Raw genomic sequence first — 17,296 nt, 5'->3', positions numbered from 1 at the left:
GAACAAATGAGTATCTGAGAATAATTCCAGAAGCAGGGTAAGCATAAGTTTTATGCAATTTGCTCTAAAAATAAATTTCCTTTTCTAAAATTATGTTAAATTATTTACAAGTTTTTCTATTAATGTATATAATAATTTTCAAAGTCTTAAAAAAAAAAAAAAATCAAGGGATTTATCAATTATTTATCAGAATTTTTAAAATAAAGTGAAGACTAGAATAAAATATTTTCAAAATTCATGATAAAATATTTTCAATAAAAAATACTTCTATTTAGATTATGTTTTTATGCTTATAGAAAGTTTTAAGCTCCTATATTGATAAGTGTTGTAGTCTTATTTCTTATTAGTTGGATGCTAATGATGCACATTAGTGTTAACACGTTTTAAGCCTCTAGTGTAACCTTTTAATAAATTTTATATTTTCAATTCCCCACTCTTTGGTTGTTTCTCATTATGAAGGAATTTACATCTCATCTGACAATCTTAACATTTTATTCTTCAGCACCAGGAAATCATGTAAATCTTCAGTCATTGATTAATTATTTATTGGATCTTCAACTCATTGTCAGAATTGGATTCTTTGCTTTTCATTTTTTTTTTTTTCATTTTTGTTTCTTCTTCATAAACTGAATTTTAAATTGGCATGAGAAGTATCTTCTCCAGGCCCTTTCTAATCTTGTCTGAATTCATTACATTTTTTATCATTTTTCAATATATATATCATGAAATTTGATTTTTCAAGGATTAATCGACAATCATTTTTGTACATTATTCTCCAATTAATAAAGACATCAATACAAATAGACTACATAATTTACTAGCATTGTGTAGGTTTCTGTAAAAAAAAGTGATAGTAAAAAATATAATTTTACTGAAAAGAGAGAGAATTCTTTCAATCCCATTTTTACAATTTCATTCTTTCTGTGTTTCCATTGATCATGTGTGATATTGTGCAGTGTTATATGTGAAACAAGTTTGTCTTCAACACAGGATTTTATTAAAGTTTAATGAAGTGTCTAATTATGTTTTTGGACTCAATCTCAAAAAATTATTATTCATAATATTTACCTTATTTAATAGATTTTTAATCAAGAAAAACTTGGTGTTTTCAAAAGTAAAAATGACATGGTTAAATATCCTTAATATAAATCAGGTTCATATGAAAACACTAACCTAGCATTACTTCTTTAAGACAAGTCCATCATTTATCTTGCCGAAAATAAATTTATATCAGTAGATTTATTATATGCTATAATTAAAGACAAAGAAGTCTTGGATTATCCAAAATTATGGTTCAGCTTAATTAAATAACATTTTTTTTTCGTGGCAGTTTTAGATAAATTCATAGAAAGGAACAACGATTTTTTGTGATTCCACCTGTACAAAATATGAAAAAAAAAAAAAAAAAAAAAAAAAGATCGACTATCTCAGTGTGGCTATTGTGTACCAATAGAAATAGTGCTTTCAGAGGAAAAACTATGGTGGCTATGTTGGTGGGGTGGGGTGATGAAAATGAAACATGATGAATGTGCGAGAAAAAGAAAACGACACACACTATGGGCATTAGAACATGAACTGCTATTAAATGCAGAGGCAGAGTGTCAAATACCTCCATGGTTGACTTGGAGCATTGGATCTGTAGACAATAAGCAATCAAAGTGAGTATTTCAAGAGAATCAGAAAGATGCGATAGAAAATGGTGAAAAATACTAATAGCACAAAATGGAAAGGTTTTCATCTTTAAAATGTTTCATTTTTTGTTTTTATATCATTTTCTTGCAAAAAATAAAAACCAGCTAACATGTGAAAAGAATTCAGAAATTTTGAATGGCAAGTAAAATCTTGTAGCAAAATTGAATGAACATAAAATAATTGGTTGTCACTGTCTTTGATTAAGAATTATAGTGACTTAAAAAATGTCACTTATGGAATCGTTAATTAAATCTTTTTGCAATCCAACCATATCTGTTACAAATAAACATTAGTCTACACCTGACTTGTCCACCAAGTTTCAGTCATAAATGCCTAACAGTTTGTTTTATAGTTGTTCAATGATATGTTCCAAATGTGAACCTTTGAATTGACAGCATATATGGATATGTGGAAAATTATCCATAACCCTAACACCTGTATTGGCATTGTCATGATTTCGGCTGTGATAATCCTCTTCGAATCAGAAATAGTTTAAGGATTATTTTGATAGAAATTATATTGGAAATAAATCCAAATACAAACAAATTTTTTTTAAATAATCAAGGAGTGGAGGTGGATTAAGATCCAGTAAGCGTGGTTTATTCTGGATTATAGTTACTGATGAGAAAAATCACCAAATTGTCCACACAGCTATTCCAATTAGTCATTTGTAGAGTGGAGAGTTGCACTATTTTATGGAACCTTCTATTCACCTCCCACAGCATCTGTGTCAAAATCTTAATGACTACTAGGTAACACTTAGTATTGAACAATGTTGAGGGATAAACTGTAGCATATCATTGAATAACAAATAAATAAATAAATACTGTTGGACATTCATAACCGAGACAAAACAGGCATAGATTAAAATTTATTTGTACCAAATATGGTTGGATAGCAAAAAAGATTGTGAATTTTGTTAAGGATTCCATGAACGATATTTTCTTAGGGTGAGGGTGAATGGATGTCACTAATACAACAGCATTACCTAATAAAAAGGGGTTTTCTTATTAACATTATAAATTCTGTTCAGATAATGAAAAGTTTTCGAATTCTTTTGCTTTATATATCAATCTATTTCTGAGCCTCCATAATCGGTAAGAACCTAAGCAAAAATCATCTTTTCAGAAAATAGCAAAAGTCAAAACAATTGTATCCTACTGTGAAATAACCAAAGCTACTTTGTTAGGAATATAATGGACTACTCAAACCAAACTTAGAAACTGAGAGAGATTTATATTTATTGTTTACATGTAGCTTTTGTACATTATTGAACACCTTTTTTCCTTTGAAAAAGTATATCTGAATAATCTGAATTTTAATATATGAAAAACTGGAATAAAGTGGCATTCATGCTAGGCAGACTGATCTGGCTTCTGTCAAAAGGAGAAAATTTCTAGGAATATTAAATTCACATGTGGTTATATATCCTGTTCAGATGAGATGACAATGCTAGATTTTGTAATTTCTGCAGGGAGGTGTCAACAGCTTAACACATACAGCACCTGGTATTCCCAAATGGTCACCCATCTGGTAGTGACTAGGTTCAACATTGCTCAACTTGAGTGATCTTATGAAAACTGGTGTGTCAACATAATTATGCCATTTCAGCATAGGATTAGTCTATTGCAGTGAAAATAGACACAAAGTGAAAATCATTACCAATTTCCATATAGCAATTTCAATCTATACAATAAAAACATATGGAAAATGTACACTTGTTGCCTTGTAGGCTAACAAACCAATTCTAAAATATTGAATTACTTCATGCCAGACAGACTGATCTTAATTAAACCTTTTAAATTTTACGAACGGATATTGTCCCAATAAAATTGAAAAAAAATTTGAAATGTTAAATAAATATATAAATATACTAGTTGCACTTATCCTGCATTGCTCAGTAATTTTTACTTGACCCCCTCCCATATTTTTGCATCAAACAAAGGAAGTAACTCTGTAATAAGAAATTATGTCCCTCAATCATTTTTAAGATGTCATCTGTAGGAAAATAATTCTGATCCAGTCTAAATATTTTCAGGAAGGAATTAAATCAAATTACATTCTATTGTTCAACTTACTGCAATGTTCCATGAAAAGAATCATAGTTGTTCAAGCCAGTAATAATCAAGACAAATATTGTGGTATAATTAAAAAAATGTGTATTAACAAAAGTATGTTAAAAAATTATACATCATGATTCTGTGGCCATAACTGCCATGAATCGCTACCCTTGGCATTTAGATGTAACGATATTTATTATTTCCAAATAAGTCAATTATTTCCAAAATGGGTAGATCAGTTTATCAAGATAAAATAGAATCAAATATTGATTTTGTAGGAAGAATCTCTTAATGACAAAAATCAAAAAAGAGACACTGATAAACTATGGGCCCGAAGGTTAAAATCCCTCTAGATTTTTGATTCTGTGACCTCTGTAGGGGGTTTTGGAAGAAAAAATGGTGGCAAATGAATGTTAATAGACTCCTGAACATATTTTTCATAAGAATAAATATTACACGTTCGCGAGAATGGCAGCCATATTTAAAGATGGCTGACAATTATTCAAATACAACATGATGACTTACTTAAACGCTAGTAGCACCCAAACCAATAAACATACAAACATGTAGTTAAGTATATTTTATTCCCAATTAAATTCTTCATGATTTATTATGTGGATATTGAACTTAATCTTTATAATCTATTTCAAAGTCGAAATTATTTGTAGAAAAAAAAAAAAAAAAAAGCTTTTTTTCAGACATTTTCTGTAATGCTACTTCAATATTTTATATGTATAACTTAAAAATAGATTTTTTTTTGTTAAATTTTGATATTTCTCATGTAGACGCACTTATATTCTACCAATATGACTCATCACACAAAATTATAGTTGTTTTTACCTATAGTTGATTTTGTTTGTTTGTTTTTTTTACGAGAAAGTTGTTTTCAGTCATGTTTATAACTATTTGTTTATTTTGGTACAGCCTGGAGTTCACATGGTTTGACCAATCATCACTAAACTTGGTCAAAATATTGATCATGATCCAAATTAGAATGGATTTAACTCTTAGATATCTACTTTAAAGGTTAAAGTTCAAGGTCAAAGAATAGGTGAAAGCCATATTTTTGGCAATAACTTCGATTTTCTTCATCATAGACTCACTGCTTTGCCCAAATTGTAGATAATGAAGTCCTCCATGTAATATAGTTTTGATATTGAAAGGTTTCAAAGCTGAAAATTGTGGTTTTTTGATTTCCAATGTTTTAAATTTTAATGCATGAATGTGATGCTATTTTGTAACAGCAATCACTAACTAAAAGTTTGGTCTTTAGCTTTTGAGTTAACATTTCTATAGCATAACTTAATATGGAGAAATAAGGTCCAGATAAAACTTTGGCCAATCTTTATGTTGTCAGGCAGTCTTACAACTTCTGTTCTTGTTGTGCATAGAGACATTATTTTAACTTTATATATATTTGCATTCTTGCATAATTTCCAAGTTAGTTTCTTCACCCAAATATACAATAATTGTCAACTTTTATTCAAAATAAATTTAGATTATATTTCTTTTTTATTCTTAAAGTTACAAATAAGAACAGATTTTAAATAATTAGTGATATAAATGAAACACTCATTTATGGCAGTTTACTTAAAGTAAAAAATAAAATGAATAAGATCATATAGTGTTTTATTTAAAAAACATCATTTGTTATATCACTTCATTAATATTATCATTGTCTTTATTAGTGTCATCATCTTTTACAGCATTATTTCCAGTAATTTCACAACATTTGCACATATCTATGCATTGTACCTTGGTTTGTAGACATACAAATGTTTACATTTTTACATTAACTTCTTTATATTTGATAGAGCATTTTATTAAATCCATTAAATTTTCTGGAACTTAATTTCCTACAATGACAATCAGGAAGATGGATATCTGGATTTGCATGAAGGCTAATTAGAGTATGTAACTTGATATATTTCTAGTGGCTTCAATGTTTTTTCCTTGTTCATTTCAGAAATAGAATCTTAAATATTGGATGAACCTCATGTAATCGATAAAGGACATACATTGTTTTGTATAAGCATATCACTATTACTGTAGGTTGTTTCATGTCCAGAAAATAGTTCCTCACCCAAATCATTATTGTTGCATATCAAAGTTGTTTGAATAAGTGGATGGAAGAGATTTTTTTCATGATTCATCCCAATTTCAGATTCCACTGTATTATGATTTAAAACAAAGTTAGAAGCAATATGTTTCAAACATTTAACAAACCAACCAATTGTGCAGATCTAAATAGATGGTGTACAACCATAACAAATAATTTGCCATTAATGTCCATCTATTAGAAGCTGAAAATACATTTTGTGAAATAGACAAAAGCTTTCTATGGGCAGATGCAAATACATCCACAATTTTTCTGTACCTAATGCTTCAGATGCATTAACTATCCATGCAAGAAAGTTATATAAAATGTGGAGTACTGTCCTTTCAGCCTTTTGCAAATTTATTGGGTCTGGTGGCCATAACACAGAAGGTGTAACTTATCTAATAGTGTTTCTCTAATTTACAAATAGAGGATTTCAATTTGAGCGTGTATGACTTGTTTACTATTGTAGTGATAAGTCGCTGTAATTTTATGATTAACATCTTTCGCTTGGTGTTGTGGTCTGTATTTCCTCGCAGAGTACTCATTTTAACTCGAAAAGAGAAGACATTGAAATGTTATTCACATAGCTAAGATCACCTGTGATCTCATTTTAGGACTACTTAACACAAGGAAATTTTTAATCAACTTTTGTCTTAAATATCCTGTTTTATATAAGTATCAACAGCATTCATTTCTTGAATCTGCTTGACGAAATCTTTCAGACTTTTCAGTCTCATTTTCTTGGTTTCCATAATTTGGTTGTGAACAAATTTGATCAAATGATAAAGTAGAGAAAGACTAGCAAGGTTTCTTCTGTGGGAAAGGGGCTCTAAAGAGATTACCTTCCCCATTAGATTATGAAGTTGATTTTGAACTGTCAAAAAATGAAAAAAAATTATCTAAGCAACACCTTCCTAATTTGGAAACGGCATCCAACTTAGGATGTATCTGAGTTTTGTAAAGCTAACATATTGCATCAGGAGTTTATACTTTTGCAGCAGTAAAAAAAGATTCATCCATTTTTTTCAGCAACCTTAGAAATAGATTAGATACAGGTTCTTTTATTTTAGATCTAGTATGAACTTCTAGGATTGAAACTGGAACTGAAAAAAGTGTCTGAGCATTGCTAGTAAAAGCAGAGAAGCTTGGTTAAAATTAACATGCTAATTTCCCCCATTGCACCTCATGCTCCAGATGAAAAGTGAGAGAATCAGCAAGATTCAAACTGTTGCAAGTATAACCAAATTTGCATATCAGAAGCTAATAGATAAAATTGTAGAGCCATGTTGTAGGTGAACACTGTCTGCTCTCCTCCCTAAAAAATTTGAGATTCTATTTTAGGCAATTATGTGTGAATATCTTGAAAAACTTGACAGAAATTAAAAAATAAAAATAAAAAGTCAATTTAGAATTTTTATCAGTTTTGCATGTTAACTTAACATACAATTATCCCTCATTTTCAAATCGTTCTTGCATATTAAAGCAGATAACCATTTTGTTTTTTCTTTTTACTATGTCAAATAAATTATGCATGTTCTTTTTAAGGAGGTTCTACTTTTTAGGCTATTGCATATCATGTCCTTGTCACTCAGACTTAGGGTTAGTGGTAAAAAGATTAATTAGTTTCCTTAAAAAATTAGAATGGTCCGGAAATGAGATATCATTTTACATTACATTGGTACACATAACTAATCACTATACTAAATTCTAAAATATTTTTTCTTTCCAAAGATAATGAAAAGTTTTCGAATTCTTTAAATAAATACTTAGAAAATAATAAACTTACTTCGAATTCTTTAAATAAATACTTAGAAAATAATAAAAGTGGGGAGAGGAATAACAGTGAGTGTTTATCTACAAAGTTAAAAAATTTTGATTACTTAAAAGCATTAACGATGAAAATTATTGATCAATAATTTATATTTATTTTATTTTAAAATTGCGATTCTTTGAAGCAGAGGATGGATTTTTGTATATATTTTTAATATTGCTGTTTAAAATGAAAACAAATATTCTAACATATTTCACTCTCTCTGAACACTTGGTATTTATTATAATAGATTAAGTCCTGATTTACAAAAGTGCAAAAATAAAATTAAGAAAATGTGAGATGTTATTTTGCCAAGATGAAATCGAAAATAGTTTTGTTTACATTTTCTTTTTGCTAGATGCCGCCATCTTGATTTTAACATGTACTACAATCATTGTGATTGGTCGATTATAAGTAAGTAAATGAAAGATGTATCCTGATTGGTTACTTTTTTTTACATAAAGAACTCAAAAGTTAGGATCTAATTTGACAATTAAAATTCAAATTATTAATTAATGCATCAAAATCTTGCATGTCAAAAATTTTCAAAAGTTTCTTATGATTTTATACACATATCAAAAAATAATTTTTAAAATCCCCACCCCTTTTACATCTTATTAAAAGTGATAATTTTCACCTTGGGTTGACGGTCTATGATATTAGATATCTAATATAAATATTTTATAGTTAGTTTTTTAACAGGATTTTTATGTACTGTATATTAAAGTTCTTCACAGGGGCCATGTTAGTGCTAGGGCTAATTTGAGTGCCTTTTGATTCCAATGGTCGATAACCAGCTCCAATTACAGGATCATTGTTGTTGAAATGTATTATGTTGAAGATAAACTAAACAATTCAATGAAAAAATAGAATCAAAATGTTATATTAATCACTTATTATTTTGTAGACTTTTCAAACAAAAAACACATTGATCTTTTGGATTGATTTCTTGAATATCCATATTGTCTCCCTATTGTGTTTGTGAACTGTATACGATAACATGCACGATTCTTCAGGGTTAGCAAATCTACCTATTAAAGCCAGAGCTTAAATATCTGAAGCCAGTTAGAACAATTCTGTCAGCAGAGAATCTAGAGAAAACCTTAAGAAAAAAAAAAAGTAGGAAAATTTTAAAAGCATTACGGTTGATGAAGGCTCAAAATGACTGATTGAAAGACCAGTACAATAAATATCAAGAACATAATTTGGATTGCAAGTCATTTTATTTTGGAAAATATGTTTTAAAACATGAATCATCAAAAGGAGTTTGTCAAATTTGACCTGGCTGGGAATACTGTTATTAAATAATATTTGAATTCTTTTCAATAAAACCAAAAAACAAAAAAAAAAAAATTGGTATAAAGAATTTAAATTTACAACAACAAAAAAATATTGGTATAAAAAAGAATTTAAATTTACAAAAAAAAAAATGTATACAAACAGGATTGGTACAAATGCAAATTTAAGAAAAAAAAAAAAAAAAAAAAAAAAATAGGCTCTTTTGAGTCCAAATTATTTCTAAATAAATTCTAATATTGTTTATTCAAAGCAGAAAAGATTTTTTTCAGTTGAAGATTTTCAATAAACCTTTCATTAATTAACATTATTTCACAAAAAAATGGGAAATTATTTTTAAACCTGGAAACTAAAACTTGCTGAGATATCAAAATGCTAAAATGAGCATAAAAACCCATAAAATTATAACCTGACAAATAACCTTGGTTTAAAAGATGACAAATCAGTTTGTAAAGTTGATTATGATAAAACAAAAGAAATTGAATATTCAGTTGTGACATTTTTAAAACAAATTTACTAAGATAGAAACTAAAAAGAAAACAATGCTATTCTCAAGTATATATTTTCTAGTCCAAAAATTATTTTTAATTATATTGGTAATATACATTCTAACTATCAAAACAAATTGGTTTAAAAGTCAGTAAATAGATAAAAATATGATTACTTGGAAAGTTACTAAAGTGTCTGAGAAAAGAAAAAATGCTTGATCCATTCAAATTAATAAAGCCTTTTGTATATAGTGCTTATTATATTCTTGGCAGTGTAAAAATTCATTTAAATAAAAATGTATAACTGGTTTATAGTTCTTTACTTTTATAAAGCTGTTTAATTCTTGTTTTCTAGAGTAATAATCATTCCTGCTAAAAAACAAAAAAACAAACAATGATCTGTTCCTTCTAGTATACAATCGATTTTCCTGTTATGATTATTTAATAGAAAATTCTGATCATTTCTACCAGAGGACACCTTTGGGGGTTCTGGCCAAATCAAAGTATCCATTCTGGTTGATTTAAAGAAGCTAAAGCTCTCAGGCGTAATCACCTGAAGTATGTTCACCAGGCTGAGATTGAATGTTCTCTCTGAATTAAGAGTTGAATTTTTCTTTAAAGTCAAAAAAAAAGCTGTTCAGATACAAAAATTTTGCATTTATAAAATTGTCATCTATTCTTAATGTATCAAATTGAAACTAACCTTGGTTCTCTATTTTTGCGCACCAATGCAACAAATGTCTCAATTTCTGATTCTGTGATGTGTTCTTCCAGTAATTTACGGTTGTTATGAAGCAACGCCGTAATGGTGTCTTCAGCTAAAACATCATATCCAATTTGTTTTTGCATAAATGGAAACTGTTTAGCAATATATTCCTGAAAAAAAAAAAAAATAATAAATAAATAAATAAAAAAAAATAATTGAATCACTGAAAAATTGTTGAATTTATTTTAATCAATTCATGGAATGTATTTTTACCTTTTTAACTGATATTAATAAAACTATAACTACTTTCCAAATCAACTAGTTGTGTTTTTTTTCTTTTTTTTTTCATTAAGACTACGAAGGCTACTCAACATTGCCGAGCCTTCTAGATAAAAAAAATAATAGCTCAGAAAGTGTGTAACATTTTTACTTTAAAACTTCCTCAATCACCTCTGGGAACACGTGCCTCCATTCGACTGTTCTTCAATTCATATGCAAATTATTGCAATTTGCTTTTTAAATTAGCAATACACATGTACGATAAAATGCTTTGGATAATCACAGATTTCAAGTGGGTTCCGCTAAAATCATATTTTAAAAACCAAAACACTAAGTCCTCAAAATACTACTGTTTTGTTTGGAAATGAATATACTTTCAAATGAATTAATAAATAACATACATTATATATTTTAAGGGTTTTAAGCAAATAAAGTGATAAAAATGTTAACATCATAAAACAGCATTTTCGGTAAGGTTTTGTAATGCCTCCCCATTTGTAAATGCTTGTACTGTATTTGTATGAAATTTGGAAACTAATCAGAATAGATGTCATTTAATAGTTTGGGGTGTCCGAAATACTTTTGACCACTTGTATTTTGTGTTTTATGTTTAAAAAGAAACTTCAACATAACTATTGAAAATTTGGAAGATTTTTTTTCAGACACCCACTGTTAAGTAAATCAATCTTTTTACCGTTTTCAGCCATTAAAAGTATAATTGTATGTTGTTTTCTCTTGTGGTAGCTAAAAATTTAAAAACTATCTGTAGCATGGTTGTAAACAGATGTTTTATTTTTTAACTTTTTATTCCAGAACGAATTTTACAAAAAATGTTCTAACATGTTTAGTTAGAGCTATTTTGTTATCAAAATATAATTAACTTAATTAGAGCTATTCAATTATCAGAACATATAATTAAAACAATCCCAATCAGTCTGCCATTATTTCTGGTCAAATTTAACAATGTTTATATGGTTGAAAAGACAAGAAAATAAGCTTTGTAAATATGTAACTTGAGTGCACTTTTATCCATTGAATTAGTTTTTAACGGTAAGTTTTTTTGTTTTGACCAACTAAAAATGTGAAATAATCTACTTGGTTCACATGTGCGAGTGGTACCTTTAATATATATTTTTCTCTCTTTTTACAATTTTTTTCAATTGTTATCAAATAGGGCATTTTTTTTTTTTTTTATGAGAGTACCCAACGTAGTATAAACACTCCCAACCTCCCCAGGTTGGAGGTGTTTATCCTGAAAGCTGTTCTTAACATGGGGAGGTAGAGGGTGTTTATACTATACTGGGTACTATCATAAAAAATACCTGGAATGGACATTAATCGACCCAATTAAAAAAAAAAAAAAATCCAAAATCAATGTTTAAATATCTGCCAGGGGTGCTCAGTTTCTAATGAAGTTGAGAAATAAAAAATGTCTTAAACTGGAAAGTTTAATGAAATAATGTGTCACTTGGACAAGAAATGTAATTGAAAATAAAAGTTAAATTCATCCAAAATTTGTGAACAAAACGTCATTTTCTGTTAGTGACGTCACTTGTTTTAAATAAACTTTATTTTTGTTTACTTGTCGTAATTCTTATAAAGTTTCACATCCATCATTTATGTAAATTTACATTTTTAAAAGTAATTTGATGTTCAACATATAAGGCATAACCGTAAATATTGGTGTCAAATGCTCTCTTAAAAAAATTCCCTTAATCCTACCTCTAACTCTAGTTATAAGTGGCAAGCCTCCTCTTCCTAAAATCTTTAACCCTATTAATAAAATTAGGTCTGAGTGGCAAGCTCCCTACTAAGCAATTCCTTGGTAAGCTACATATAAGCATCTCAAAAAACAAAACTCTTCCTTAAAGACAAGTGCACATGATTTATCTCCCATAAAAAATAAATTGGTCAACTGTCCTAAAATGCTAGAACGGTTCTGAAATGGTGAATTATTTTACATTAAATTTATGTGAAACCAATTTCCCACTCTAAATTCTAAAATTGTTTTTGTTTTGTTTCTATCATTAACTCAAAATCAGAGTGGCAACCTCCTCATTCTCACCTAATTGCACAAAGACCCTCTTAAAACCACACATAATCGTCTTTAGAAAAAAAAAAAAAAAAAAAAAACACACACACAGGATTTATCTTCCGTGGAAAAAAAAATTGTTAACTGCCATAAAACGGTGGAATGGCTTAAAATGGGCAATCATTTTACATTAAATTCTAAAATAATATTTGTTTATCTTTCATTAAAGTTTTTCAAGGTGTTCACATGTAAATTGCCTACAAAGGTAGAATTAGATATTTTAAAAAGGTGGTCAGGTGGGGGTGGGGTAAACCAAAGGTATTAATCTACTATAATACCAAAGAAATATTGCAATATATTCATTTTTAAACAGTCCTAGATTTTGATTTCAGTTTTTTGTACATAAAATGCATTACAATTCAGTTTTGAATTCTGTAACTTTTCTTTTAATGGATACACGGCATTTTTAAGGAATTGCAGCATATTTATGTGCATTTTATTTACTGCAGATTTGGAAACCATTAATTTCTGGAAATTTTCAGCAACACATTTTGATTCCTCGCAGAAAAATGCACTGATATGGCAAATTTTGTTGCTTAATCTTGTGTTTTAACAAAGATATAGCATTTTTACTGAAAAAGTAATATAAAAAATGTGACAAAACGCATATGGTCTTTAGGGAAAAATATCCAAATGTGTGAGGCACAAAAATAGTCATAACTTCTTTAATTTGAATTGGATTTAAAAATTTTTTTAAGATTCTTTCTTAGCTCATCAAGCTTTTTCTATATATACCAATATTGAAATATTTTGAGCCATTTCATTTTTTTTTTCATGTGTATTACTATTTAAATAGAAATGAAAAAGAAAGCAAAAAAGGAAAATAATCAGCACCCTACTATTTTACTTGGTTTCTGTGTTGTTTTTGGAACAACTACCAATAAAAAAATTAAAATATTTTTTAAGTTCATTTATGAAATACTTTTGATATACTAACCTGATTTTTTCTGTAACTTTGTTGGGAAAGATTAAGAATTCGGTAACATAATCTACAGATGTAGCGGTAGCTTGAGTGGCGTTGGTCAGCCAGTTCTTCCATGCGAAGAAATGGACCATCTCCGTGGTCTTTAAAAGGAGCTTGTAAAATCTTGAAAATCTGACAAAAAAAGAAAGTTTTACCTTTTAGCCCAAAATGTATAACAATTGCAAAAGATTGACTAAATCTAATAGTTCTTATTAAGTTTAGAAATTTTTGAGATGAAGTTTGATAATTTGTATTATTTGAACTACTATTCTTATCTTGGATGTTGTTTCCACAATATTTCGGATGGTGTAACTGCCAACCATCTTCAGGTTCATCTTGTCAAACTTCTGAATCTGTACAGAATTTCAAACAGAATACTAGGCTAGCAATTATGAATTACTTGAGACTTCTACCTGGCCATGACTGATGGAATGAGAGCAAGATACTCCTGTAGATTGTGGTTTCCATTCAAAATTCCATACAGATTCCAGAGTTTGACAAAATATACCTGAAAAATGGTAGGAGGTTACATTGGTAAAAATGCTGTGAAAATAATGTCTAAGATGAGATCAACTATCCAAATTATTTTATTAGTTCATAAATGTTGGATCATTCAAGAACAAATAATCAATTTAGAAAATTCAAATATTTTCGATGAAAAAGAGTGAATCAAATAATTCATTAAAAAAAAAAAAAAAAAAAAAAAAAAAAAAAAAAAAAAAAAAAAAAAAAGGAAAACGCATCAGTATCAAGATGTAAATATTCTGCTTGAAAAGTAACATGACTGGATGAGCTATGCTCAAAGAGGAATGAGTAGATAGCGTTATCTAACGTGAGATCTTAGGATTCCTGCAACCATGCTTTTCTTTATTTGTTGTTTCAGTTATGAGCTATGAGGAATGAACAATAAACAAGGAATTCTGGAAACAACCTGTTCTAATTATACGTAACTTTTGCTTTTCTTTAAAATGGAAAAGGTAACGTTTTAAGGTATGTAAACCATCAAACGGTTTGTATATTACTGAGCAATCTTTCCAGTAATGCATAGATGTTTGGCATAGAAGAATGGGAAAGTGTGTTAGACTCAAATGGGATTACTTTAAAACAGAAAAACTGTGTTTTGTTGTTTCAAATTCAAATAAATTGTTCAACATCACTTTCATTCATTTTCATCTTGTATCGTTTGGTAATATTTTTTCTTTTTAAATAAAAAATTTCTTCAATAAATTCATTTTACAAAATATTAATATTAGATTTAATTTAAAAATGCATGTAAACATTTACTTTGTTACTATATTATTAAAAACTTTTTTAACTGCCAAATTGAAAAAAAAAAAAAAATCTATAATAGGAACATCAGAAAGTTTCATTGGATGTCCTGCTGGCTTGATAGGCTCAAATACTGGCAAAGGTTCTCAGTGTGATACATGATTAATAGACCCAGACAGCCGAGGAAGTTCTGCATCACAGGATCAATTCATTCAGTCTTCTTTACAGAAACTGGATGAAATAAATGTCTTAAGAACATGTTTTGATCACTAATGGTCCTTTACTGTTACATGTTCGGGATTTGTGACCAATTCATTATTGACGAGGGTGCAAAAGTGTAAACACAAATTACATTCAATATTAGTGACTTGCCATTTGAAAAGGAAAAAAACTGTCAGATCATCAGACCATTTGTCATCCTTTCTGTCAAACCAACTGGTTCAAAGAGTGATACAATGTCAGCGATGCCAAGATCACATCTGGAAACATCATTTAAATAGCTGGTGTTCGTTCTACATGATAGGGTGAGGAGTAACTTTCATGGAATTGGAGCAGATTCTTAAAATTGCTTACAGTGAAGAATCTCTGCCATTAATATGCACATTCTTTACAATAGTATATTTTATTACTAGTATTGTCCAAGATGAAACTAAGTAATTTTAGTTTTTAGGTTGTCACAATTTTTAACTTTTTCAGAAAAATTAAAATAAAATTATAAGAGACAACCCTTTTTATAGGTATAGTTGGAGTTAATCCCTCTTGATATTGATTTTATTATAATTATTGAAAATGTTTTAATATTAAAAAGTGGGATTATGTAATGTTTTACTAAACTTTGACCTTCGGGCCGGGATCAAAGTGTAGTATCTGTTCTTCAGATGCTGCACTTAAGATAATTTGTACCAGTCAATCGAGGGTAAACCCTCTATACTGGGACAATTATTATTTTTGGTAACCAGAGTGCCCCCTTTTTGCCTACTTTTAGGGGAGCTGGTTTTTACCCCACATTAAAAACGGCCTTGTGCCTAATTTGCTTTGGTGGGGAAGCAAATAAATACACTAAACTGTAGTGAATTATGTTATAGTACTAAAAGTTTAGTACCATAATAACTGGAAATTATCAAGTCAGAACAAAAGTTTGATATGTCATCTTAAATGCTATTTAAGTCCAACTTTTAACGTCTTATAAGTTAACTTTATGTTAGAAGATTTGAATTACTATTCTTATCTTGACTGTTATATTCACAATATTTCAGTTAATGTAATCTTTGACCTTCTTCAGATGCATCTTTTCGAAGTTGGGGAATCTGTACAGGACTTCAAATTGAATTAATGTAGATAGATTATTCTCATTCTGTCAACTAAGACTGAATAGAAGTGTTAATTCATTCTATTAGTTATCACCTGTATTAAGAACATCAAAGAGGGAAATACCATCTAGATCTTCACTGGAAGGGCACAGAGTACTGGAATCTAAAGGCGCTTCATTATCACTCAAATTACAGATAAGGTGAGAATGCAAAGTGATTGGCAACAATGAAATAAGCAGATTTGGTTTGGTTGTTTTGTTATATAGCATATCAACCTTTTTTTGGGTTCAGTCATTTTGGTAAATGTTTACCAGCAGCATCAAATCCTTCAAATATTTATTCATGGTGTTTAGTTTGGTTGTTTTGTAAAGGAAAATTGTTCTTTGTGGTTTTGCAGAACAGGATTAAGTTCTGCAAAAGGGAAAGTCAAAAAAATAACATCGATGTTTAATGCACTCGAGGTCAGAAAGCCGGTATTTTCAGACTGCCTGATCTGGTAGGGCTTTTTTTTTTTTTTTTTTTGTAAGGGAATCACCACTTATCAAGGCCTGAATGTAGTAGATCAGTAGTGATCGGCAATGATGGAAATTGAGTAGAATTTTGTTATTTAACAAAAATTTGTTTACATTGACTTGAAGATGAAGTGAAGAGTACTTGAAATCAAACTCCAGCTAACAATAACTGTCGTTTATTGGTCTGAGAAATCTTAGTGAATCAACATCAGCGGCAACAAAAAAAAAGAAAAAAAAAAAAAGATAATGCTGTTCATCTGCATCATTACTTATCCATTATTAAGAGAAATTAGCATTTAGATCTACAAACTTGTTTGAGAATATTCTGTTCCCGAAGGAGTTTCTGTCGTTCTCTGTCAGGTTTAGAAACTTCTAATTCTAAGGGGTCACCGCCAGTATTCTCCAAATTTGCCAAAAAGTAGAGAAGGTCAGAGAGCAGCTGAGTGACAAATCTGAAAATATAGAAATTAATAGAATTCAGGTGAAAATTTCAAAATAAAAATCAGATTGAGTGTTGAAACAGCTAGCAAAATAAAAAGATCAAAATGATACGTCCATTTCAATGAAGATTTCCACTAGTTTTACTTCATAGTTTTTTTTTTTTTTTTTAAATCATTCTTATAATTAGAATTTTTTCTTTAAAAAAAAAAAAAAAAAACACAAATGAAAAAAAAAAAAAAAAATGAAAAAAAAAAAAAAAAAAAAAAAAAAATCAGA

At 28.9% G+C, this 17,296-nt stretch overlaps 1 protein-coding gene across 14 annotated transcripts in view; it reads right to left on the bottom strand.

The window, feature by feature from the left end:
- Positions 1–17,296, bottom strand: part of LOC145249624 (inositol 1,4,5-trisphosphate-gated calcium channel ITPR1-like) — a 385,709-nt gene that overhangs the window by 174,951 nt on the left and 193,462 nt on the right. For 10 of the 14 annotated variants that reach the window (XM_080111355.1, XM_080111359.1, XM_080111358.1 and 7 more), the window contains exons 14-17: positions 16,890–17,031; positions 13,462–13,620; positions 10,151–10,323; positions 1,610–1,636 (exon numbers count right to left, since the gene is read on the bottom strand). In XM_080111355.1, the coding sequence (XP_079967481.1) occupies positions 1,610–1,636; positions 10,151–10,323; positions 13,462–13,620; positions 16,890–17,031 (501 nt within the window). The remainder of the gene's footprint in view (positions 1–1,609; positions 1,637–10,150; positions 10,324–13,461; positions 13,621–16,889; positions 17,032–17,296) is intronic. The other 4 variants (XM_080111356.1, XM_080111360.1, XM_080111367.1 and 1 more) reach the window with 1 other exon arrangement.

Source organism: Euprymna scolopes, chromosome 28 (assembly GCF_053919585.1).
Source record: "Euprymna scolopes isolate OS-2025 chromosome 28, ASM5391958v1, whole genome shotgun sequence".
NCBI classification, from domain to species: domain Eukaryota; kingdom Metazoa; phylum Mollusca; class Cephalopoda; order Sepiida; family Sepiolidae; genus Euprymna; species Euprymna scolopes.
The sequence above is the reverse complement of the archived record's forward strand: the minus strand, read 5'-3'. Positions and strand labels throughout refer to the sequence as shown.